Below are 27,370 nucleotides of genomic sequence, written 5' to 3' on the forward strand. Positions count from 1 at the left end.
ATATGAAAGGACATCTTTCAGGTGATGCTACATATTCATTCCTCCTGGAGCTGTTTGTATTCTTCCTAATAAAGCAACGCAAAATTTCAAAAAACACCATGACAGTTTGTTACCTTTTTTTTTTATGATGCCATTATATTTGTCTAAAATAGAATCCCAGATTTTTGGCTTTTTAAATGTTGAAAGGCTGTCTTTTTCTTTTCTCCTCTCCTCTTCTCAAGTGGATATACTTTTCAAAAAAAATTCATGTGATTTTGAATAGTTCATATGCATGAACATATAGCTACAGCATACAATTAATTTTTAAAGATGTGTGGCTTGTTTTTTGCATCTCCCTCTAAATTTCCTTTAGCGTAGCAGGTGAGCATTTTCTCCTGGCTCTCTGAAATTGAATGTCATGTAAACTATATGAAGAAGACACTACACCTGCTGATATCATGCGAGGTCTGTAACCTGAATTCTAAATTTGGTTGGTAGAAATTATTTAGAAAAAAAAAATGTCCTTTCCACTTTTATTTTTAAAAGAATGATTATATAATTTAATCCTCCTGTTGACCTGATGCAGAAATATAGTAATTACCTACTAATGAAGCTTCCTTGTACATAAAGGACCAAAATAAAGGCCTTAAAATTTTCCCATGAGTTTTATCTGTAGTTCATTAAAGAAAGTGATTACACTTGGTAAGGTGACTTTAATAACATGAGTACAATTCTAAGTGAATTGTAGGAAATAGGCAATTTTGCAATTTCAATAAATTTTTTTTTTATTTATTTTTTTTTATCTTCACCCGAGGATATTTTTCTATTTTTTGTACAGATAGAGTGGGAGGGAGAGAGAGGAAGGGAGAGAGAGAGAGAAACATCGACGTGAAGGGACACATCGAGTGGCTGCCACCCGCATGACCAACCAGGGCCGGGGACAAACTGCAACCAAAGTACGTGCCCTTAGCGGGAACCGAACCCGGGTCTCTCCGGACCGCAGGCCGACGCTCTAACCGCTGAGCCAAACTGGCCAGGGCCAGTTTCAATAAATTTTTAAAGTGTCACTCTCCATATATTATGAAATATACTGAAAAGCCATAGTATTTCTTTTGATTGAGATTTGTATAATCCACAATGCTGGGGAGATCTTTAAGGTATGTGGGTTACATGTGGAGATCGGTACTGTAATATACTTCAAGCCAAAGCACCCAGATTTAATTTATTTAATCTGACTCCCAAAATGCCACCTAACCCTGATTCAACAGGTAACATGGATTTAACCTTGCTGCTGGATTTCTAATTTCTTTCATGAAATTTCTTTTCATTGACTAGGGCTTTGAATTTAAGGGTGACTCTGAGCAAAGGCTTCAGACCTTCTGAAATAAGTTGAGTTGCCACACTTGAACTCCACATTTATACAATATGCATAGGATTGTCACATGCATGCTGTTTTCAGTCACACAGATTACAGGCACAGTATTATTATTTGAAGACCAAGGATTAAATTATCTATATGTGTGTTCTGGTAGTCTTTATTCTCTTAAAAGATACTGGTTATTGTAGGCACCAGTTACAAGCATCTTGTTTTCAGAATTTGATCTTTCCTCATAAGTTATATTTACTTTTCTCCTCTTTCATTAAACATTTTATTAATTGTATTTATAATGAAAATAGTGTTCAAGCCCATATATAGGGATGAAATAGAGAATAAATGTAATACCTTTATTTTAATGAATATCATTTTTGAAAATAAGCAAATATAATTTTATTTCTTTTTAACTAAGCTTGTAAATAGCAAGAGCAATTTGGTTGTGGAGTTTTTCTTGAGTCTTTTATTCTCTTTCATTATTAATCAGGAGCCAACAGAGAAGAAATAATGAAGCATTGGGATTGGTTGGAACAAAATATCATGAAGACCTTATCTGTGTTTGATTCAAGTAAAGATATTACTAATTTTGTACAAGGAAAGATAAGAGTAAGTGGCATAGATACAATTTGTAGATGGAATACAAAAATCTTTGACCCTCTTATTTGAGGATCAAAGGCTGCATGGAAGGTCAGTGTTCTATTAGCACCTTTCAGAATTGGCAGAAGCACACACATGGATGTCAGAATCAGTGCTAAAGAAAATTATAGTCAGTGGTTAAGCCTTTGGTGCCCTTGTGAGTGCTCTTAGGACTATCTTTATTTTAATATCTCTTGAGTTTGGAGTTTGAGTGAACACTTCACTCAATCAAAACAATATTTAGCAACTGCATTTGTGGTAGTTCTTTGTGAGAAAAAGCCTAATGACAAAATTAAAGAAAATCTGCTCACCTCTGTCCTAAGTATATAATATGCACACATATACATATGATACATGCACCTGTGTAGATATACATAGTTATTGTCAATGATCTGTTTAAATATATGAAAAATATTTTTGTTGGTAGTTAATGATTAATTTTCAAAAAATATTTTATTTCCCTTAGGGATTAATTGCTGAAGAAGGAAAACATTCTTTTGCAAAAGAAGATGATCCTGAGAAATTTCGAGAAACTCTTTTGAAATTTGAAAAATGTTTTGGTTTACCAGAGCAGGAGAAGTTAGTGACCTATTACTCATGCAGTTACTGGAAAGGACGGGTTCCTTGTCAGGGCTGGCTCTATCTTAGCACCAACTTCCTGAGCTTTTATTCTTTTTTATTGGGATCAGAAGGTAAGTGGTTTCTATTGCTTACCATGACTTTGAACTTGCTGACTGACCTGACCTATCAATTTTGTAGTGGTGTTAGGTTATATATAAAGCAATAGGATTGATATTAAGGGTAATTAAACTGTACATTAAAAGTTCAATTGATCTAGCCTTGGCTGGTGTGGTTCAGTTGGTTGGAGCATCATCCCATGCACCAAAGGTTTGTTGGTTCGATTCTCGGTCAGGGCACATGCTTAAGTTTCTCTCATACATCAGTTTTTCTCTCTTTTTCCCTCTCCCTCCCTCCTTCCCTCCCTCCCTCCCTCTCTCTCTCTCTTTCTTTCCCTTCCCTTCTCTCTAAAAATACAAAAAAAGTTCACTTGATCTAGAGAAAGAGTCCTTTTAAGTCTGGTTGTTTAAAATAGGAACCATAAGAAGTGGGTATAGAATTCCTTGCATATTGTGGAAAGTGAATGAATATGAAATGATGATGGTGATCTGGCATGTATAACTTCTTTTTGTCCATTGTTCTAAACTACCTACGTTCCTCAATCCCTGTTTTAATCACACAATATAAATATACTAACCATAGTACATCAATGATTTTGTAATTATGTAAAGTAACAGAGTAATATATATCTATTCCTAGACTCACCAATTAATGTATATTCATGGTTATAATTCAAAATTATAAATGATGGTGAACTCAAGTATTTTAGTTGTTCATAGCATTTTTCAAGTATGTTACTATTGTTTCAAAAGACCTAATTGATAAACATTAATCAATATTGAGAAATTTAATCAGATCTGCTTATAATTCTTATTTTCAGTAAAACTCATTATCTCTTGGGATGCGATCTCAAAACTTGAAAAGACTTCAAATGTCATACTGACAGAAAGTATTCATGTATGTTCCCAAGGGGAGAGTCACTACTTTTCAATGTTTTTGCATATTAATCAAACATACCTTCTTATGGAACAGCTGGCCAGCTATGCTGTAAAGAGACTTTTTGATAAGGAAACATTTGATAATGACCCAGTCCTTGAGGATCCTCTACAAATCACCAAAAGGTATTCAAACCTTAATTAATACTTATTTTTTAAGGTATTGTTTGACCAAAGAACACTAGCATTGATTAGCATTAAAAGTTAACCGTTCGCCTGGCCAGTGTGGCTCATTGGTTGAGCATTGACCCATGAACCAGGAGGTCACCTGTTCAATTCCCAGTCAGGGCACATGCCCAAATTGTGGGCCTGATCCTCAGTGGGAGGCATGGGGGAGGCGACGAGTCGATGTTCTCTCTCATTGATGTCTTTATCTCTCTCTCCCTCCCTCTCCTTTCCTCTCTCTCTAAAAAATTACTAAAGAAAAAAAATGTTTTTAAGTTAACCGTTCTGCATTATATGATAGTTTTTCTTTGTAGTTAATTATTGATATATTTTTAGTTTATTTACATGCATTTCACAAATAGTATTCTCTCCATGAAATTTAATCCTAAGAAACGATACAAGTTAGGTTTGAAAATTATTTCTTGAGATCCCAAGTAGGATTTGCCCTGGAGTGCTTTCAGAAATATAGATATTTATGTGTGCAGGATTAATCTAACTCTAAATTTCTGTATGAGTAGTCTAGATAGTTTTAGGTCTGAAATTGTTAAATGTGTTATTTTTAAGACTAATTTACAGCAAATTTTTTATGAGGAGGCAAGTTTCTGGAGTCAGTGGAGAATAGTCTTTAGAAGGAGAGTAGAAGACCTCTTAGACAAGTCATAATCTCTTAGGACCTCTGTTTTTCATCTATTTCCAACTCAGAGAGCACTTTTAAGGAATGAGCAATATATTGAGTGAAACATTTTGTAAAATGTAAAGCACTAGATAAATGTTAATCATTAATAGTTCCTGCATCAGAAGTATTTGTCTGAAAGCTGTGTGCCTCTATACTTGGTTTGCTGAAACTGACTAGTATACTTTCTTTCTGCTCAACATTCAGAACAGTTGACTGAAATGAGCATTCCAAAAGTGGAGGGAGACAGGAGAGGATCCAGAAACAGCCAGTGAGAGCAGCTTCTGGCAAGGAGGATGAGGGTATAGATTGTATGGGGAAGTATAGGAGGAACCTAAGCCATAGTCCTATGGATAGACAGAACAAGTGACCTGGATGGTTTTGTGATTATTATAGAGTCTAAACTGGGTACAGTCATTCCTCTTACCTATTCTTAAATTATTCCTAAACTCCATATCCATAAGGATTATTTTGTGAACCTTCCTGCTTTTCTGAAAAATAGATCAGCAAGGTGAATTTTTTACAACTCATTACCAAAATTAGGTCCCGGTGTACATGATTTGTAAATGCAAATCTAAGAGGATTAAGAATCCTATTTATGTTATAGTTGGACATTTGTCTTTGTTTGGTTTTTGTGGTTTGTTTTTTGATTGGCCACCATACACATAAACTTTTCAGCCATTTCATTTCCCTTTAAATACCCTCTAAAAGGCCACCTATCAATGAGTTATTCATTACCAAATCTGTATATAAATGAGATATAGGAAATCCGCTTTTGTCTATATTTTTAAAAGAACCTATTGAAAATTATATATCTAAATCCTATTTTTTTTTTTAGTAAGTTAAAAAGAATAATGGCTTATATTTAGACTTATATTTAGGTCAAAAATGGAATGTCTATTGATTCAGCTTGTTTTTACTAATATGTATTACTTTAACTTAAATAATACAGAAACATAATAATTATAGTTAAGTACAGCATATATACTTCCAGACTTTTTAATGCATGAATTAAAAAAATATTTGCAAAAACCATGAATTGGATTAAACATCACATATTATTCTACACTTTGCTCCCCCATTAAAATAATATATCATGGATAACTTTTCTTTTTCTTTATTAATTAATTTATTTTTGTTACAGATGTTTCTCCCTTGTCCCCCACTGATACCCCCCACTCCGCCCTTCCTGGCCTATTCCAGCTTTATACTCCATGTCCATTTTTCATGCATACGTGCATATAAGTTCTGTGGCTTATCTATCACCCAATATCCACTCTTCCGGGGATTGTCAGTCTGTACCCCACTTTCATATCTCTGGGACTACCCCATTCCTCAGACTGTTATGTTCATTATATTCCACAAATAAGTGAGATCATGTGGTATTTGTCTTTTTCTGCTTGGTTTGTTTCACTTAGAATAATACTTTCCAGGTCCCACCATGTCGTCTCAAAGGATAAGAGATCTTTCTTTCTTACAGCTGCATAGTACTACATTGTGTATATGTACCATTGCTTTTTTATCCATTCGCCTACTGATGAACACTTGGGCTGTTTCCAGATTTTAGCTATTGTAAATAGTGCTGCTATGAACATGGGGGTACATATATTCTTTCTGATTGGTGTTTCAGGCTTCTTAGGTTATATTCCTAGAAGTGGGATCACTGGGTCAAATGGAAGTTCAATTTTTACTTTTTTGAGGTAACACCATATTGTTTTTCATAGTGGCTATACCAGTCTGCATTCCCACCAGCAGTGTACTAAAGTCCCCTTTTCTCCACACTTGTTGTTTGATGATTTGTTGATGGCGGCCATTCTGACAGATGTGAGGTGATACCTCATTGTTGTTTTAATTTGCATCTCTCTGATGATTAGTGATGTGAGCATTTCTTCATATGTCTCTTAGCCATTTGTATGTCCTGTTTGAAGAGGTGTCTATTTAGTTCCTCAGCCCATTTTTTAATTGGGTTCTTTGTTTCCCTTTTGTTGAGTTATATGAGCACTATATATATATATATATATATATATATATATATATATATATATGAAATTAACCTTTTAATCTGATATATCATTGGCATTTATGCTCTCCCATACAGTCAGATGCTTTTCCATTTTGATGATTGTATCTTTCGCTGTGCAGAAGCTTTTGAGTTTGATGTAGTCCCATGTGTTCGTTTTCTCCTGTGTTTCTGTTGCCTTAGGTGATGGATCAGTGAAAATTCTGCTGCGTATGATGTGTGAGATTGTGTTGCCTAGTTTCTTCCAGGGTTTGTATGGATTCATGAGTCACATTTGTCTTTTATCTATTTTGAGTTTATTCTTGTATATGGTTTAAGTTGATGGTCTAGTTTCATTTTTTTGCATGTAGTTGTCCAATTTTCCTAATACCATTTATTAAACAGGCTGTCTTTATTGCACTGTATGTTCTTGCCACCTTTGTCAAATATTAATTGAGCATATTGCCTTGGGTCCATTTCTGGATTCTCTGTTCTGTTCCACTGGTCTATATGCCTATTCTTGTGCCATTACCAGGCTGTTTTTATTACAGTGGCTTTGTAGTATAACCTGAAATCTTGTAATGTGATCCCTCCAACTTTGTTCTTTTTTTTCAAGATTGCTGTGGCTATTTGAGGTCTTTTTTGGTTCCATATGAACTTTTGAAGTATTTGTTGTAGTTCTGTGAAGTATGTCGTTGGTATTTTGATGGGGATTGCATTGAATCTATAGATTGCTTTGGGTAATATGGATATTTTAATGATGTGAATTTTTCCAATCCATGAACAAGGTATGTGCTTCCACTTTTTTATATTTTCCTCTATTTCTTTTTTTTAATGAGCTGTAGTTTTCTGCAAATAGGTCCTTTATTTCTTTGGTTAAGTTTATTCCTGGGTATCTTAATTTTTTTCCATGATGATAAATTAAATTGTGTTTTTAGTTTCTCGTTTGATGAGTTCCTCATTGGTGTATAAGAATGCCAACGAATTCTTGATGTTAATTTTGAATCCTGCGACTTTGCCAAATTCATTTATTAAGTCTAGTAAATTTTTGATGGAGTCTTTGGGGTTTTCTATGTATAGTATCATGTCATCTGTGAATAATGACAGATTCACTTTCTCCTTTTCAATATACATCCCTTTTATTTTTTCTTCATGTCTGATTGCTGTGGCTGAGACTTCCAGTACTATGTTAAATAGGATTGGCGAAAGTGGGCATCCTTGCCTTGTTCCTGTTCTTAAGGAAAATACTTTTAGTTTTTGCCCATTAAGTATGATGTTGGTGTAGGTCTTTCATATATGGTCTTAATCATTTCGAGATCTGATCCCTCTATTCCCAGTTTACTGAGTGTTTTTATTAGAAATGGGTGCTGGATTTTGTCGAAAGCTTTTTCGGCATCTATTCATATGATCATATGATTTTTATCTTTCATTTTGTTTATGTGGTGTATCACATTTATTGATTTGCGAATATTGTACCAGCATTGCATCCCTGGGATGAATCCCACTTGGTCATGGTGAATAATTTTTTTGATGTATTGCTGGATTCGATTTGCTAGTATTTTGTTCAGGATTTTAGCATCTATGTTCATCAGAGATATTGGTCTGTAGTTTCCTTTCATTGTAGTGTAGTTTTCTGGTTTTGGAATTAGAATTATGCTGGCCTCCTAAAACGAGTTTGGAAGTCTTTCTTTTTCTTCAAATTTTTGAAATAGTTTGAGGAGAATGGGTATGAGTTCTTTGAATATTCGGTAAAATTCCCCTGTGAAGCCATCTGGGCCTGGCCTTTTGTTTGCTGGAAGAGTCTTGATTACATCTTCAATTTCCTCTGTTGTTATTGGTCTTTTCAAGTTTTCTATCTCTTCCTGGTTCAGTTATGGGAGATTATGTGTTTCTAGAAATTTGTCCATTTCACTTAGATTGTTGAATTTGTTGCCATATAATTGTTCATAATATGTGTTAACAATCCTTTGTGTTTCTGTGGTGTCAGTTATTATTTCTCCTCTTTCATTTCTGATTTTGTGTATTTGGGTTCTCTCTCTGTTTCTTGGTGAGTCTAGCTAAGGGTCCATGAATCTTCTTTATCCTTTCAAGGAACCAGCTCTTTGTTTCATTGATCCTTTGAATTGTTTTTCTGGTCTCCATGTCATTTATTTCTGCTCTGATTTTTACTATTTCCTTCCTTGTACTTGCTCCAGGGTTTTCTTTTTGTTTGCTCTCTAGTTCTTTAAATTGTGAGGTTAGGTTGTCTATTAGAAATTTTTCTTGTTTCTTGAGGTAGGCCTGTAGTGCTATGAACTTCCCTCTCAGAACTGCTTTTGCTGCATCTAATAGATTTTGTGTTGTTGTGTGGTCATTTTCATTGGTTTCAAGGAAGTTTTTAATTTCTTCTTTGATCTCCATGGTAACCCATTCATTGTTCAATAACATGCATTTTAGCCTCCATGTTTTCAAATGTCTTTGTATGTTCTTGTTGCAATTGATTTCTACTTTCATGCCATTGTTATCTGAGAAGGTGCTTGATTTGATTTCAGTCTTCTTGATCTTGTAGAGACTTAGTTTGTGCCCTAACTTGCGGTCTGTCTTTGAGAATGTCCCATGTGCACTTGAGAAGAATGTGAATTCTGCAGTTTTGGGGTGTAATTCTCTGCAGATATCTATTATATCCATTCGATGTAGCGCTTCATTGAGAGTCTGTGTTTCCTTGTTAGTTTTTTTGTCTAGAAGATCTATCCAGTGATGTCAGCGGAGTGTTGAAGTCCCCTGCTATGATTGTTTTGCTGTTGATTTCTCATTGGAAGTCCTCCAAAAGATTTTTAATACATTTTGGTACTCCTATATTGGGTGCATATATGTTCACCAAGGTTATAGCTTTCTGTTGTATAGACCTTTTCAATATTATGTAGTGGCCTTCTTTGTCTTTAGTTATGGCCTTCATCTTGAAATCTACTTTATCAGATATGGGTATTGCTTTCCCAGCTTTTTTTTCTTTCCATTTGCTTGAAAGATTTTTTCCATCCCTTCACTTTCAACCTATGTGAGTCTTTTGTTGTGAGGTGGGTTTCTTGTGAAAAACATATATGTGAGTCACTCTTTCTTATCCTGTCAGCTACTCTGTGTCTTTTTGTTGCAGCATTCAAACCATTCACATTTAAGGTGATGATTGATATGTACTCATTTATTGCCATTTTTGTTTAGTGTGGTTCTATTTTTCTTCCTATTTCTTCTACTAATTTACAGAAGTCCTTTTAGCATATCTTACAGTGCTGGTTTGATGTTAATATATTCCCTTAGTCTTTTTTTTTTTTGGTCTGGAAAGCTCTATTTTGAATGATAGCCTTGCTGGATAGAGTAGTCTTGGATTCAGATCCTTGTTTTTTATGACCTTGATTACTTCATGCCACTCCCTTCTGGCCTGTAGTGTTTCTGTTGAGAAGTCTGCTGAGAGCCTTATGGGGTTTCCTTTGTAGGTAACCTGTTGCTTATCTCTTGCTGCTTTTAGGGTTTTCTCTTTGTCTTTAATTTTTGGCATTTTAATTACTATGTGTCTTGGTGTGGGCCTGTTTGGGTTCTTCTTACTTGGACTTCTCTGTGCTTCTTGAACTTGAATGCCTTCTTCCTTGACTAAGTTAGGAAAGTTTTCTGTCACTGTTTCTTCAAATATATTCTCTAACCCTTGCTTATTTTCTGCATCTTCGGGGACTCCTATGATGTGAATGTTAATACATTTCCAATTGTCCCACAGTTTTTTTAAGCTGTCTTCCTGTTTTTTAATTGTTTTTTCCTTATGGGTTCTGATTAGTTGATTTTTTTCTACCCTCTCTTCCAGTTCACTGATCCCGTCCTCAGCTTTCTTTTCTCTGCTGGTTAGTTCTTCCAATGTTTTCTTAGTTTCTGCTGTGTCATTCTTCATTTCCACTTGGTTGGTTTTTGATATTTCTATATCTTTACTCCTGGTGCTGATTGGACATCTTTTCATTGATATAAATAGAACTCATCCTTTTATTTTTTTATCCTCACCCGAGAACATTTTTTGATATATTGTTCAGATACAGTGGGAGGGAGAGAGAGAGAGAGAAACATCGATGTGAAAGGGACGCATAGAGTGGTCACCACCCACATGACCCAACCAGGGCGGGCCACAAACTGCAACTGAGGTATGGGCCCTGAGTAGGAACCGAACCCAGGTCTCTCTGGACTGCAGGCTGACGCTCTAACTGCTGAGCCAAACTGGCCAGGGCTCATCGTTTTAAATAATAGTGAAGTAACACACTGAATTACAATTTGAGTTAAAAATTAATGTGATTTTTTGTTCATATTTATTAAAATTATTTTGAAAAACATGATGAAGTTTCTCATATTCAAATAGTATATGTTGGAAGGAAAATTTAGTTTTAATTTTGTTGGCTTTGAGTTAAAATTTGCATAATTTACCTACTACCCCAGATGGCATTTATACTTAGTTCAAATGTTTAGTGCCTCTAAAAAAATGATACTATTTTAAGCAATTGTTTTTCATTTGTATGATTACGTATAAATTAACAAGTAATCTGTTTTTATTGACACCTATCTGGTTCCCAATACTGTGCAAACAGTGTTGTTTTTTCTTGCCTCCAATTTGGAATGTTGAAAACATTACTATAAAACAGTATTATCTTTTATGTACTATTTTAGTTTTAATATTACCTTTTAATGCACTATTATTCTTGTTTAAATTTGTATGCCATAAAGTTTTAGTATTTTATTTTGTTTGAACTGGTTAACTCATGATTTTGTGATTACCAGGTATAATGATTACTGTCTACCAAGATTGCTTTAGCCATATTCACATGACTATATAATAATATAACAATAATCTTCCAGCAAATCACTCCTTAACAGATGGTGTGAAGACTTACTTCATCTCTAACTTTTGTGCCTTGTAATCCATTAATAAAACAAAATTGGAAAAGAGAACAAACAAAATGAATTTGTTAGGAATCAGTATGTTTCTTACACAGCATGTAGTTTGCAAACTTTCTGCTTTACAGTGCATTTGGATTAATCAATATAGACATGTATGAACTTTAGAAGTTATTATTGAAGCCCCCCTTTTTTTCTTTCCTGCAGAGGTCTGGAAGATCGAGCCCACAGTGAGCACTTTAATGCTTTTTTTAGGCTTCCCAAAGAAGAAACTTTGAAAGAAGTGCATGAGTGTTTTTTATGGGTACCATTCAGCCACTTCAATGCTCGTGGCAAAATGTGCATCTCAGAAAACTATATCTGCTTTGCTAGCCAGGATGGCAATCTATGTAGTGTAATCATTCCATTTCGAGAGGTAATGTAAACTTCGTTGCATATCAGTTTTTAGTTTGAAGATGTTATCATTCACAGAGTAAAATGTTCTTTAATTCTGTAAATTATGAAAAACTCTTTGTGCCATGTTATTTTAGTAATTTTTAGATAATTATTTTTAAGTCCAGCATTATTCTTCAGGATAAGAGTACTAAGATAAGAACCTTATAGCTCTTGTTGAAAGTGAAAAAAGAAAAATCTAGAAACAAGTTAAGGGTTTAGGATGACTCAAAATGGAACATGGTTTCTCGGACATTTATGACGTGAATACCAAAACTTAAACATTTGATATATGCAGTCAAAAAGAATAGAATTGATAGCTTTTGTGTAACTCAGAAATAGTCAGCATTGCAGCACTGAATTTTTACATTTGTATTGTCATTTTTGAAGACTCCATGTTAGTTAAGACTTTTCCTTGAGAAGTTAAATAACTTGCACTGAGGTTACTTATGTAAGTGGTACAACTAGTACCTAAAGTCTATTTATTTTTTTCTTTTAGGACAATAAGAAATTTTATTATTTTCTTTTTAAGTTTTTTTTTTTTTAATTACAATTGACATTCAATATTATGTTAGTTTAAGGGATACATCATAGTGGTTAGAACCACATTTACACCCCAATGTGTCTAGTAACCTGACATCACATGTCGTTATTGCAGTAATACTGACTATATTCCTTATGCTATACTTTACATCCCCATGACTGTTTTTTAACTGCCAATTTTTACTTTTTAATTGCCTCACCAGCCCCCCCAAAACTTCCTGTCATCTGGCAACCATTATTTTGTTCTTTGTATCTATGAGTTTCTGTTTTGTTTGTCCATTGATTTTGTATTTTAGATTCCACATATAAGTGAAATCATATGATATTTGTCTTTTTTGTCTGACTTATTTCACTTAGCATAATAGCCGCTAGGTCCATCATGTCGCAAATGGTAAAATTTTATTCTTTTTTATGGCTAATATTTCATTGTATATAAGTAACATAATTTCTTTATCCAATCATCTGTTGATGGACACTTAGGTTGCTTCCATATCTTGGCCATTGTAAATAATGCCACAATGAACAAAGGGATGCCTATATCTTTTTGAATTAGTATTTTATTACTTTTTATGTTAAAATGTGATGCGTTTATTTTATTTTACTCTGATGCAAAACCAAAGATTGCACTACAGCAGAGAGACCAATGTATTAAAAGGTCATGAAAAGTGGTGTGGGACATGCAGGATGTGATGCACAAACTGGAGAATTGGGTTATTTCCTTTACAACATGACACTACATTGTCGCTGAAGAACACACTTAAATAATACTGCAGAACTGAACTGAAATGTGGCACACACATGACAACTTCCAGGCATGCCTTCAAGCGCCTCCCTTAGGATGGACTTGCAATCTCTAGACTTCAGTGTGGGGATGATTACCATTCTTTGGAAGAATAAAAAGTTCACACTTTTGAAATTTCAGAGAAGAATGTTAAGGCCAAAACATAGTGGGTTTATTTCTCTTCATCTCCAGGGAGAAATCTGATGCTTTATTCAAAACTGCATTAAGCTTCTAATTCAAATCCCAACCCAACCTTGTGACCTCCAGCATTTAAATTCTTTCCATCGATTAAAGCCGATAGGCTCAGTTTGACTCCTGGTCGAAGAGTCTGAGTATAACCCAGTTCGATCAGGCTGGCCTTATTTACTTTAGTAGCTAGAGAAGTTCCACAATCCAACTTGTGTTTAGCAGTGATGCCAAAACGGGTGTTACTGCCAGCTGTACAAGCAACGTTTATTGATGTTTCAATCTTTAACCTTCTGGTAGATAGACCCTCCAAATTCAGTGCCATCATTCACATGAGTGTGCAGCTGGAAGTCTGCAGCGTTGTAACCCAGGGTGAAATTATTCTGTGACAGTTTAGACTTGGCTGTGTCAAAACTCATCTGATAACCAGCAAGCCAGCCTTCAAAGGCTAACACAGTCCAGCCATAGATGGTTAGGCCAGAAAAATCTATATCAACATTACTGCCAAGACTGAAACAATCCTGTTTATAGGAGGCCTTCAATTTCCCACTGTTCTTTTCTGTGCTCAGTACAAATGTGGTATCAAGAGTCAGTTTCAACCCTTCAGCCAACTTATTCTCCAAAGAGATTTCTGTTCCAAGAGTATTGTCTGTGTTCCATTTTTGGGTGAAGGTAAGTCCATAGTTACAGACCTTATATTTGGTCTCTGGGTTGCCTGATGCTTTCCCTATGTCAGTATAAGCATGACCAAAAGTAGAAAATTCCACTCTACTACATGACTTGGTTCTCAGATCTATTTTGATCATGCTAAACCCATATCCTTTGTTGAAGACATCCTTGATAGCCTTTCCTAGGTCACAGTAACTTGGTGTGTTACACATATCTCCACCCAGAGAGCAGGTCGCTGCTCCCTTGAATTAGTATTTTAGATTTCTTCGGATAAATACCAAGAAGTGGGAATGCTGGGTCATATTATAGTTCTGTTTCTAATTTTTTTAGGAACCCGTATACAGTTTTCCACAATGACTGTACAAAATTCTAATCTCACCAACAGTGCACAGGGGTTCTTTTTTATCCACATGCTCGCCAATGCTTATTTGTCGTTTTTTTTATGACAGCCATTCTCAGAGGTGTGCGGTGAGATCTCATTGTAGTTTTCCAGTCTATTATTTAATGAGTTATACCAGAGACCTAAACTTTAGCCACAAAAGAGTAAGCTAAACATATTTTGCCTGAAGGTGTAAGCATCAAGGGAGAGTGTGATTCATTTATGTTTTTGCCCCCCAGGTCTTAGCTATAGATAAGACAAATGATTCCAGCAAAGCTGTCATTATTAGCATCAAAGGAAAAACAGCTTTTCGCTTCAGTGATGTTACAGACTTTGAACAACTGGTGGCAAAACTCAGGCTCAAGTGTGGAACAGCTTCAAATCAATATCACGATATTAGCACAGAGGTAATTATATAGCAATGAAATCATTTTGAAAACAGGTATGTCTTTTGTATGGTCCGTTATTTCAAATGGAATTCATAATGTCTTTCCTATTTAGTCTTAGGTTTCTTTTTTTAAATTTATCTTCATTGTTGAAAGTATTCCAGATGTCCCTCCTTTTTCCCCATTGACCCCCCCTCCTCCCTGTTCACACCGTCCTCCTGTCTTCCCCACACTATTGTCTGTGTCCATTGGTTATGCATATATACATATAAGTTTTCTAACCACTGAGCCAAACTGGCCAGGGCCCAATTTGTATTTCTTAATCCCTTCACCTTTTTCGCCCATCCTCCCAAGCCTCCTCCCATCCAGCAACCATCATAAAAGTTCTGTGTAGCACGTTTGGTATGGCTTAGTGGATTGAGCATCATCTCATGGACTGAGAGGTTACCGTTCAATTCTCAGTCAGGGCACATGCCTGGGTTGCGGGCTCCATCTCTCACATAGATGTTTCTGTGTCTCTCTCTAAAAAATCAATAAAAACATATTTTTAAAAAAGTTCTCTGGTCCGGCCAGTGTGGCTCAGTGGTTGAGCGTCGACCCATGCACCAAGAGGTCGCTGGTTCGATTCCTAGTCAGGACACATGCTCAGGTTGTGGGCCCGATCCCCAGTGGGGGGCATGCAGGAGGCAGCCAATCGATGTTCTCTCTCATTGATGTTTCTATCTCTCTCTCCTTCTCACTTCCTCTCTAAAATCAAGAAAGGAAAAAAAATTTTTTTTTTAAAGTTCTCTGTATCTGAGTCTGTTTCTGTTCTGCTTGGTCATTTGGTTTGTAGATTAAATTGTTGATAGATAATGTATTTATTGCCATTTTATTTTTTATATTTTTTATCTTCTTCTTCAAGAAGACCTTCCAACATTTCATATAATACTAGTTTGGTGGTGAATTCCTTTAGTTTTTTCTTGTCTGAGAAGGTCTTTATATGTCCATCGATTCTGCACAGAATCATTAGAATCTTAGGGGTTTTTTTTAAATGAATAATAAAAAATAAATTATATTCTCTAAGACCTATTATAAGCAGAATTGACATTTAAGGACTTTGTCCTTTTTGAGGAACTCATGCTTTATTTTTTATTTACAGTTTTCACTTAATATCTTAATATTATTTTATATTGGTTCCAGGTGTACAGCATAGTAGTTGCATAATCACATACTTTACAAAGTGTTCCCCTGAATTTAAAGTACCAACCTGGCACTATACATAGTTATTACAATATTATTGACTATATTCTATATGCTGTATTCTGCATCCCTATGATTATTTTGTAACTACCAATTTGTACTTATTAATTTCTTCAGCTTTTTCAGTTTCACTTGTTTATTTACGTGGTTCCTTAAATTTCACATATAAGTGAAATCATATGGTATTTGTCTTTCTCTGACTGACTTATTTCACTTAGCACAATGCTCTCTTGGTCTAGCCATGCTATTGCAAATTGTAAGGTTCCTTTATTTTTAAATATATCATTTTTTAGAGAGGAAGGGAGTGAGAGACAGAAACATTGATGTGAGAGAGATGCATCGATTGGCTGCCTCCTGCATGGATCGAGCCCACAATCCGGGCATGTGCCCTGACCGGAAATCAATCCAGGACTTCTCAGTCCATAGGACAACGTTCAGGTGGTGACACTCAATCCACTGAGCCACACTGGCCAGGCAGGTTCCTTTCTCTTTTTTTTGGCCAAGTAATATTCCATTGTATATATGTACCACAACTTTCTTATCCACACCTCTGTTGATGGGCACTTGGGTTGCTACCATTCTTTGGCTATTGTAAACAATGCTACAATGAGCATAGGGATGCATACATACTTTTGAATTAGTGTTTTAGTTTTTTTTGGGGGGAGGTGTGTGTGTGTGTGTGTGTATTTGGAATTGCTGAGTCATAAGGCAGTTCTGTTTTTTGTTTTTTGAGGTAATGCCATACTGTTTTCCACAGTGGCTGCACCAATCTGTGATACCACCAACAGTTCCAACAGTTCATAGGGTTCCTTTTTTTTCAGATCTTTACCAACACTTGTTTGTTGATTTATTGACGATAGCCATTCTGACAGATGTGAGGCAATACCTCATTGTGGTTTAATTTGCATTTCTCAGATGATTAGTGACGAACATCTTTTTTTTTTTTTTTTTTTTTTTTTATCCTCACCCGAAGACATTTTTCCATTTTTTGTACAGATAGAGTGGGAGGGAGAGAGAGGAAGAGAGAGAGAGAGAGAGAAACATCGACGTGAAGGGACACATCGAGTGGCTGCCACCCGCACGACCAACCAGGGCCGGGGACAAACTGAAACCGAGGTACGTGCCCTTAGCGGGAACCGAACCCAGGTCTCTCTGGACCACAGGCCGACGCTCTAACCGCTGAGCCAAACTGGCCAGGGCGACGAACATCTTTTTATATGTGTATTGGTGATCTGCATGTCTTCTTTGGAGAAGTGTCTATTCAATTACTCTGCCCTTTTTTTTTTTTTTTTTTTGGTAATCCTCTCCTGAAAATATATTCTTTATTGCTTTTGAGAGAGAGGGAGAGAGAGAGAGAGAGAGAGAGAGAAACAGAGAAACATCAATTGGCTGCCTCCTGTAAGTGCCCTGACTCCCTGACTGGAGATTGACCCACAACCTCGGTATGTGCCCTGGCCAGGATTCAAGCCTGCCACCTTTTGGTGTATGGGACAATGTTCCAACCCTCCAACCAACAGCCACCCAGCCAAGCCCCCCCATTTTTTGTTAATCCTTACGTGAGCATACTTTTCCATTAATTTTTTTAGAGTGGAAGGGAGGGAGTGGAGGGAGTGAGAGAGAGAAACATCCATGTGAGAGAGACACATCGATTGGTTGCCTCCTGCTCAACCCCGACCAGGGATGGGGATCAAAGCCAGGGCCCATTTTTTTAATTGGATTGTTTGTGTTTTTTTGGTGTTGAGTTATCTGAGTTCTTTATAAATTTTGGATATTAACCCCTTATTAGATGTACCATTGACAAATACCTTCCTTCATTCAGTAGATTGTCTTTTTGTTTTGTTGATTATTTCTTTTTCTGTGCAAAAACTTTTTAGTTTGATGTAGTCCTATTTGTTTATATTTTTCTTTGTTTCTCTTACCCGAGGAGATACATCAGAAAAAATGTTTCTAAGAGAAATGTCAGTGATTTTACTCCTTGTATTTTCTTCTAGGAGTTTTATGGTTTCAAGTCTTACGCTTAAAGGTTTAATCCATTTTGAGTTTATTCTTGTATGTGGTATAAAAAGGTAGTCTAATTTCATTTTATTGCATGTATCTGTCCAATTTTTCCAACACCATTTATTGAATATACTGTCATTACCTCATTGTATGCTCTTGCCTCCTTTCTCATATATTCATTGACCATATAGGCATGGGCATGTTTCTGGGCTCTCTGTTACGTTCCATGGATCTATGTGTGTTTTTATGCCAGTATCAGACTGTGTTGATTACTATGGCCTTATACTATTGTTTGATATCAGGTAACATTATACTCCAACTTTGTTCTTTTTCAAGATTGCTGTGGCTATTCAGGGTCTCTTGTGGTTCCCATAAGTTTTTGGATTATTTGTTCTAGTTCTGTGAAAAATGTCTTTGGTAGTTTGATATAAATCTATAGGTTGCTTTGGACATTGTAATGGTGTTAATTCTTCCTGGCCACAAGCACAGTATATACTTCCATTTTTTTGTATGTTCTTCCGTTTCTTTCCCCAGTGTATTACAACTTTTCAAGTACATGTCTTTGACTACCTTGGTTAAATTTATTCCTAGGTTTTTCTTTGTTTTGTTTTGATGCAGTTGTAAATGGGGTTATCTTAGTTTCCCTTTCTGATAGTTTATTTATTGTCAGTATATAAAAATGCAACACAGACAGACTCATAGATAGAGAGCAGGCAGACAGTTCTGGTGGGGCATTTTGGGGGTGGTGCAGGGATTGAGAAAAAAAAGAGAGATAACTCTTGACATGGACAACAGTGTGGTGATTTCAGGGGGAAGGAGGGTGAGTGGAGGTGGAAGAGGGCATATAGGAGATAAATTGTGATTTAAATAAATGGTGGGAAAAAATAAAATAAAAAATAAATTTTTAAAATATATTTAAAAAGCTGCAACCAATTTCTGGATATTTATTTTGTATCCTGATACTTTACTGAATTCATTTATCAGTCTTAGTAGTTTTCCTGTGAACTGTTTAGGGTTCTCTATATATTGTATCATGTCATCTGCAAGTAATGACAGTTTTACTTCTTAGGGATTATTGCTAAGATAAATGTCAGTGATTTTACTGCCTGTGTTTTCTTAAAAAAAATATTACTTTAAAAAACTATTACCATTTGATCTTTCTTGACTGTATTCATTGTTTACCAATTATGCACACCTTATACTTTCACATAATATGTTTTCTTAATGTCAGTTAAGTAAGATTCTTTAAAACGTTGATTGATTTTTAGAGAGAGGAAGGGGGAGAGAGAGAGAGAGAGAGAGAGAGACATCGATGTGAGGGAGAAACATCTGTTGGTTGCCTCCCACATGTACCCCTGATCAGGCATCGAACTCACAACCTGGATATATGCCCTGACCGGCAATCCAACCTAACACCTCTTGGTGTATAGAATGACACTCCAACCACACTGGCCAGGGCTCACATAACATGGTTATTAACAACTTAAACTATATCTGAGATTTCAATAAGGCCTAGGAAAAGGACCCTCATCTTAATGCTATAGAGCAGCCATTTTCAACTCATGTGCTCCAGCACAGTAGAGTGCCGCAAGAATTGGTGTGCTGAGGCTTCCGGTCAAGATGGCAGCGTAGGTAAACATGGTATCGCGTCCTCCCACAACCACGTCAAAGTTACAACTAAACTACAGAACAACCATCATTCAAAACCGCCTAAAATTGAGCTGAATGGAAGTCCTACAACTACGAAATTAAAGCAGCAGCCACATCCAGCTGGAAGGAGGGGCGGAGGCACAATGGGCTGGTCCAACACCCACGTGTGGCGGATAAAAATCAAGAGGATACCTCGGCCTGAAAAGGTCCTCCCTGAGGACTGAGGGGTCCCCATCCCACACCAGGTGCCCCGTTCAGGGTTCCAGTGCCAGGAAGAGATTCCCCATAATGTCTGGCTGGAAAAACCAGCAGGAACTGAGGCTCGGGGAGGCTGAGGCAGCTGGAGCCCCAGGCAGCTCCTTAAAGGGCCCGCGCACGGACTTATCGGACTCACTCCCTCTAAGCCTGGAGGGGAGGTAGCTCGAGGGGCACCAGAAACATACAGGGAAGAACTGAACTGTTTGGCACTGGAGCGAGGGCTGGAGAGGGGGCTTTCTCTGGGACAAATGTGCTGTCAGAGGCCTTTGTTCCTTTGGTGAGCCCTTCCCTGGGGTGGCAGACAGCTGCCATATCTGGGACTCCAGCAACCTGGCTCACACTGGTAGCCCCGCCCTGGTGATCCCCTGAGGCCCCGCCCCACCCACCCAAGCTGTTGCCACTTGCTTAACCATTGGATTGGCCTGTCTTGGATCCTGCTTCAGGTTTTTCCTAAATTCTTTCAAACAAGCAGCATCTGGTCTCAGCTAGCCCCATACCGCTCCTTAAGTAATACACAGAAACAAACACAGGGAAGCAGCCAAAATGAGGAGACAACGAAACAGGTCCCAAATGAAAGAACAGAACAAAACCCCAAGAAAAGAACTAAGCGAAATGGAGATAAGCAACCTAACAGGTGCAGAGTTCAAAATACTGCTTATAAGGATGCTCAATGAACTTAGTGGGAACCTCAGTGAACTTAGTGAGGGCCTCAAGAGCATAAAAAAGGACCAGTCAGAAATGATGGATGCATGATCAGAAATGAAGGAGGCATTAACTGAAATAAAGAATAATTTACACAGATTCAGTAGTAGAGTACGTAAATCCAAGAAGCAAACCATTGATTTGGAATATAAGGAAGCAAAAAACACCCAATCAGAACAGCAAAAAAGAAAAAAGAATCCAAAAAAAATGAGGATAGTGTAAGGAGCCTCTGAGACAACTTCAAGCGTGCCAACATTCGCATCTTGGGGGTGCCAGAAGGAGAAGAGTGAGAACAAGAAATTGAAAACCTGTTTGAAACAATAAAGGCAGAAAACTTTCCTAACTTGGTGAAGGAAACAGACATACAAATCCAGGAAGCACAGAGAGTCCCAAATAAGATGAACTCCAAGAAGCCCACACCAAGACATATCATCAAAATGCAAAAGGTTCAAGACAAAGAGAGAAGAATCTTAAAAGCAGCAAGAGAAAGGCAACTAGTTACCTACAAGGGAGTACTTATAAGGCTGTCAGCTGATTTCTCAAAAGAATCTTTGCAGGCCAGAAGGGAGTGGCAAGAAATATTTAGAGTGATGAAAAGCAAGAACCTACAACCAAGATTACTCTATCCTGCAAAGATGTCATTTAGCATCGATGGCCATATAAAGACTTTCCCAGACAAAATAAAGTTAAAGGAGTTCATCACCACCAAACCATTATATGAAATGATGAAGGGTCTTTTTGAAGAAAAAGAAAATATATGAACAACCAAAATGGCAATGAATACATATCTATCAACAATGGAATCTACAAACAAAATGAACAGGTAGAACAGAAACATTCTCATAGATACAGAGAACATTTTGTTGGTTGCCAGATGGGAGGGGGCTTGGGGGAATGGGTGAAAAAGGTGAAGGGATTAAGAAGTACAAATTAATTGCTAGACTGACAAACCTCAAAGGGAAAGGGGTTTGGGGGTGGGAAGAAATAAACCAAAGATCTTATATGCATAACCAATGGACACAGACAATAGTGTGGGAAAAGGTGGGAGGGGGGCGGGAGTGGGGAGGAGGGGGTCAATGGGGTAAAAATGAGGAACATCTGTAATGCATTCTACATTCCACAATAAAGATTTAAAAAAAAAAAAAAAAAAAAGAATTGGTGTGCTGAAGAGATAAACCACAGACCTTAAATGCATGTAAGCATAACCAATGGACATGGACAACAAAGCTGCGGACAGGGTAGAGGGGATGGGGAGGAGGGTGTCAATAGGGAAAAAATGGAGAACTATCTGTAACAAAAATACAATAAAAAAACGAAAACAAAAACAAACAAACAAACACAAAGAATTGGTGTGCTGCGAGAATTTTTAAAACATGCAATACCTGACTATTTATTGAGGGGCACTGACCTCTTTTCTCTTAGATCATCAAATTAAAAACAAAAACAAAAACAAAAACAAAAACACAACAGCCAACACAATAGCCATCTGGTTTGAATAAATCAAAATTATAGCTATTTTGTCTTGGCCAGGTGGCTCAGCTAGAGCATCTTCCTTTACACCAAAGGTTATGGATTCAATTCCAAGTCAGAACACATACCTAGGTTGTGGATTCTATCCTCGGTAGGGGTGTGTTCAGGAGGGAACTGATTGATGTTTCTCTTTCACAGTGATCTTTTTCTCTCTCTCTCTACTTCCCTCTTCCTCTCTCTAAACATGTTTGGGTGAGGATTAAAAATAGTATACCTATTTTTTTGGTATGCAGCAGAATTTTAGTAATTGGTTTATATGTGCCATGAGATGAAAAATGTTGAAAATCGCTGCTATAGACCGATAGCACTTTTAAACCTGTATGATTATCTGTTTTGTAACATTGAGTAGGTTAGCCTTCTTTATATAATCTAGCCCAAAGCAAAAAAGTGCCATATCTATTTAAATTTTGTTTTTTAATTCTTACCTGATGATACTTTTCATTGCTTTTTAGATAGAGTGATGGGAGGGGGGGAGAGAGAGAGAGAGAGATCAGTGTGAGAGCGACACATAGATTGGTTGCCTCCTGCATGACCCCAACCAGGCAACCAGGGCCAGGGATCGAATGTGCAACCCAGGTACGTGCCCTTGACCCAGAATCGAACCCATGTCCCTTCAGTCTGAGGGCTGATGCTCTAACTTCTGAGCCAGTCCAGCCAGGGTATGGCATATCTATTTAATGGTACAGTACTAGAGAAGGCAAACATTTTTGTTCATAAGGTAGTTCAGAGCATGATTTTGGTGTTTAGTTTATTATCTTTCATGCAAATATAGATAGTTCAAATTAATTTTCTTTTTTACTGCCTAGGAACCTCATGTTTTAATAGATTGATAAAACTTATCACATTATTACTATTTATATTTTAATTATACAAATTCAAAGAAAAAAATCAACATTGGCTTTAATAGCTATATTAATGTATTTGGATTGGATTATAGATACTTTTACCTTTCTCTCCAGAGTAGAGACTGGAAATATTATGCTAAGTTCATTATAATGCAGTATTGATAAAACAAACTTTCCCTTTGATTATAGAAAAGCACATGAAAACATAAAATTATTTCAGTTTCAGACATAGAACCTTTATGTTGCCCATCAAGAGTTTTATTGCCCCAACGTTCTAATCTTTCATTCTCTTCATGTATATACCCAAGATAATCCTTAGTTTGATGTGAAGACAGAAGTAAAATCTGACCAGTCTTGCTAATTTCTGTCCTAATGCTCCCATATTCTTGCATATATCACTGTTTTTCCTGTCCTATTGCATTTCCTTCTTCTTTAATTAACCTGTGTCTCTTAAACCTGAAGAACTGGAATTTTTTTCCCCTGAAAACTCTCAGGTACCTCTGGTTGTTGTGTATGATCAGTTGTCAAGAAAGGATTTTGTTTTCAAAATAAGTCTACCATCTTTTCAGATGAATGTCAGAGTCCTAGAATATTCTAGTTTGTCTTACTCATTTTTAGAAAATGCATATCCACATACAAAAAATGAAGTTGGATCATACACACTAATTAACTCAAAATGTACCAAAGAACTGCATGTAAGAGCTGAAATAATAAAACCTTTAGTCTCAACCTTCCTAATGACACGACCCATTTTTATATTATTTTGGGTTACGAATGTTTCTCCTTTTTTACCCCATTGGCACCCCCTGACCCATGCCCCCTGCACCGTCCCCGGCTTTGTTATCCATGTCCATTGGTTATGCATACATGCATATAAGTTCTGTGGTTTATCTCTTTCCACCACCCCCCCTTCTGAGGGTTGTCAGTCTGTGCCCTACTTCCATGTTTCTGGGTCTACTGTATTCCTCAGACTGTTATGTTCATTATATTCCATATATAAGTGAGATCATGTGGTATTTGTCTATTTCTGCTTGGCTTGTTTCACTTAGGATAATACTTTCCAGGTCCCTCCATGTCGTCTCAAAGGATAAGAAATCTTTCTTTCTTACCGCTGCATAGTACTCCATTGTGTATATGTACCACAGCTTTTTTATCCATTCGCCTACTGATGGACACTTGGGCTGTTTCCAGATCTTAGCTATGGTAAATAGTGCTGCTATGAACATGGGGGTACATATATTCTTCCTGATTGGTGTTTCAGGCTTCTTAGGGTATATTCCTAGAAGTGGGATCACTGGGTCAAATGGAAGTTCAATTTTTAATTTTTTGAGGTAACACCAATAGTTTTCCACAGTGGCTGCACCAGTCTGCATTCCCACCAGCAGTGTATTAGAGTTCCCTTTTCTCCACATCCTCGTCAACACTTGTTATTTGATGATTTGTTGATGGCGGCCATTCTGAGAGGTGTAAGGTGATACCTCATTGTTGTTTTCATTTGAATCTCTCTGATGATTAGTGATGTTGGGCATTTCTTCATATGTCTCTTGGCCATTTCTATGTCCTGTTTGGAGAGATGTCTATTCAGCTCCTCTGCCCATTTTTTAATTGGGTTCTTTGTCTTCCTTTTGTTGAGTTCTTTGAGTACTCTATATATTTTGGAAACTAATCCATTATCTGATGTATCACTGGCAACGATGTTCTCCCATACAGTGGGTTGCCTTTCCATTTTGATGATAGTTTCTTTTGCTGTGCAGAAGCTTTTGAGTTGGATGTAGTCCCATGTGTTCATTTTTTCCTTTGTTTGTGTTGCCTTAGGTGATGTATCAGTGAGAATTCTGCTGCGTATGATGTCCGAAATTTTGATTCCTACATTTTTTTCTAGAATTTTTATGGATTCATGGGTCACATTTAAGTCTTTTATCCGTTTTGAGTTTATTTTTGTGTATGGTGTAAGTTGATGGTCTAGTTTCATTTTTTTGCAAGTAGCTGTCCAATTTTCCCAACACCATTTATTAAAGAGACTATCTTTACTCCACTGTATGCTCTTGCCACCTTTGACAAATATTAATTAAGCATATTGCCTTGGGTCCATTTCTCAGTTGTGTGTGTTGTCCATTTCTTGGGTGTGTTCTCAGTTCTGTTCCACTGGTCTGTATGCCTGTTCTTGTGCCAGGACCAGGCTATTTAGATTACAGTCACTTTGTAGTATAACCTGATATCTGGTATTGTGATCCCACCTACGTTCTCCTTCTTTTTAAAAATTGCTGTGGCTATTTGGGTACTTTGGTTCCATATGAACATTTGAAGTATTTGTTCTAGTTCTGTGAAATATGTCCTTGGTATTTTGATGGGGATTGCATTGAATCTATAAATTGCTTTGGGTAGTATGGACATTTTAATGATATTACTTCTTCCAATCCATGAACAAGGTTTGTGCTTCCACTTTTTTATATCTTCCTCTATTTCTTTTTTTAATGTCCTGTAGTTTTCTGCAAGTAGGTCCTTTACTTCTTTGGTTAAGTTTATTCCTAGGTATCTTAATTTTTTTTGCCGCGATGGTAAATGGGATTGTTTTCTTAATTTCTCTTTCTGTGAGTTCATCATTAGTGTATACGAATGCCGTCAATTTCTTGACGTTAATTTTGTATCCTACTACTTTGCCAAATGCATTTAAGTCTAGTAGATTTTTGATGGAGTCTTTAGGGTTTTCTGTGTATAATATCATGTCATCTGCAAATAATGACAGTTTCACTTCCTCCTTTCACATCTGGATCCCTTTTATTTTTTCTTCATGTCTGATTGCTGTGGCTAAGACTTCCAGTACTATTTTAAATAAGAGTGGAGAAAGTGGACATCCCTGTCGTGTTCCTGTTCATAAGGGAAACATTTTTAGTTTTTGCCCTTTGAGTATGATGTTGGCTGTAGATCTTTCATATATGGCCTTTACTATGTCGAGATATGATCCTTCTATTCCCACATTGCTGAGCGTTTTTATCAGAAATGGATGCTGGATTTTGTCGAATGCTTTTTCAGCGTCTATTGATATAATCATGTGGTTTTTATTCTTCTTTTGTTTATGTGGTGTATCACATTTATTGATTTGCAAATATTGTAGCATCCTTGCATCGCTGGAATGAATCCACTTGGTCATGGTGAGTAATTTTTTTTGATGTATTGCTGGATCTGATTTGCTAGTATTTTGTTCAGAGTTTTGGTGCCAGTGTTCATCAGGGATATTGGCCTGTAGTTTTCTTTCTTTGTAGTGTCTTTTTCTGGTTTTGGAATTAGAATTATGCTGGCCTCATGGAACGAGTTTGGATGTCTTTCTTCTTCTTGAATTTTTTGAAATAGTTTGAGGAGAATGGGTGTTAGTTCTTCTTTGAATGTTCGGTAAAACTCCCCGTGAAGCCATCTGGGCCTGGGCTTTTGTTTGCTGAGAGAGTCTTGATTACATCTTCAATTTCCTTAGTTATTGGTCTGTTCAAGTTTTCTATCTCTTCCCGGTCCAGATTTGGGAGACTGTGTGTTTCTAGAAATTTGTCCATTTCGCTTAGATTGTCAAATGTGTTGGCATATAGTTGTTCATAGTAGCAGTGAACGATCTTTTGTATTTCTGTGGTGTCAGTTGTTACTTCTCCTCTTTGATTTCTGATTTTGTGTATTTGGGTTCTCTCTCTTTCTTTCTTGGTGAGTTTAGCTAAGGGTCCATCAATCTTGTTTAGTTTTCCGAAAAACCAGCTCTTTGTTTCATTGATACTTTGAATTGTTTTTTTGGTCTCTATGTCATTTATTTCTTCTCTGATCTTTACTATTTCCTTCCTTCTACTTGCTCTGGGGTTTTCTTTTTGTTTGCTTTCTAAGCCTTTAAGTTGTGAGGTTAGACAGTCAATTAGAAATTTTTCTTATTTCTTGAAGTAGGCCTGTAGTGCTATGAACTTCCCTCTCAGAACTGCTTTTGCTGCATCCCATAGATTTTGTGTTGTGTGGTTATTTTCATTGGTTTCCAGGAAGTTTTTAATTTCTTCCTTGATTTCCTTGGTAACCCATTCATTGTTTAATAGCATTCTATTTAGCCTTTATGTGTTCAAATGTCTTTGTATGTTCTTGTTGCAATTGATTTCTAGTTTCATGCCCTTGTGATCTGAGAAGATATGATTTCAGTGTTCTGGAACTTGTAGAGATTTAGTTTGTGTCCTATCATGTGGTCTGTCTTTGAGAATGTCCCATGCGCACTTGAGAAGAATATGAATTCTGTAGTTTTGGAGTGTAATTCTCTGTAGATATCTATTAAATCCATTTGGTCTACTGCTTTATTTTGAGTGTCTGTTTCCTTGCTAATTTTTTGTCTAGAGGATCTATCCAGTGGTGTCAACGGGGTGTTGATGTCCCCTGCTATGAATGTATCGCTATCGATTTCTCCTTGGAAGTCCTCC

General features: G+C 36.7%; 2 protein-coding genes across 2 annotated transcripts in view; one reads left to right on the plus strand and one right to left on the minus strand.

The window, feature by feature from the left end:
* The window catches only part of TBC1D8B (TBC1 domain family member 8B), a 79,677-nt gene that overhangs the window by 18,192 nt on the left and 34,115 nt on the right, over window positions 1–27,370 (plus strand). The window contains exons 3-7 of the mRNA XM_036270471.1: window positions 1,839–1,957; window positions 2,454–2,679; window positions 3,486–3,726; window positions 11,544–11,751; window positions 14,566–14,733. Of these exons, the coding sequence (XP_036126364.1) occupies window positions 1,839–1,957; window positions 2,454–2,679; window positions 3,486–3,726; window positions 11,544–11,751; window positions 14,566–14,733 (962 nt within the window). The remainder of the gene's footprint in view (window positions 1–1,838; window positions 1,958–2,453; window positions 2,680–3,485; window positions 3,727–11,543; window positions 11,752–14,565; window positions 14,734–27,370) is intronic.
* LOC118635695 (voltage-dependent anion-selective channel protein 3-like) lies at window positions 13,316–14,159 on the minus strand. Its single transcript, XM_036270470.1, is given in 2 exon segments — window positions 13,316–13,565; window positions 13,567–14,159. Coding segments are annotated over 2 exon segments (843 nt in total).

This window comes from Molossus molossus, unplaced genomic scaffold, assembly GCF_014108415.1.
Source record: "Molossus molossus isolate mMolMol1 unplaced genomic scaffold, mMolMol1.p scaffold_m16_p_2, whole genome shotgun sequence".
NCBI lineage: Eukaryota > Metazoa > Chordata > Mammalia > Chiroptera > Molossidae > Molossus > Molossus molossus.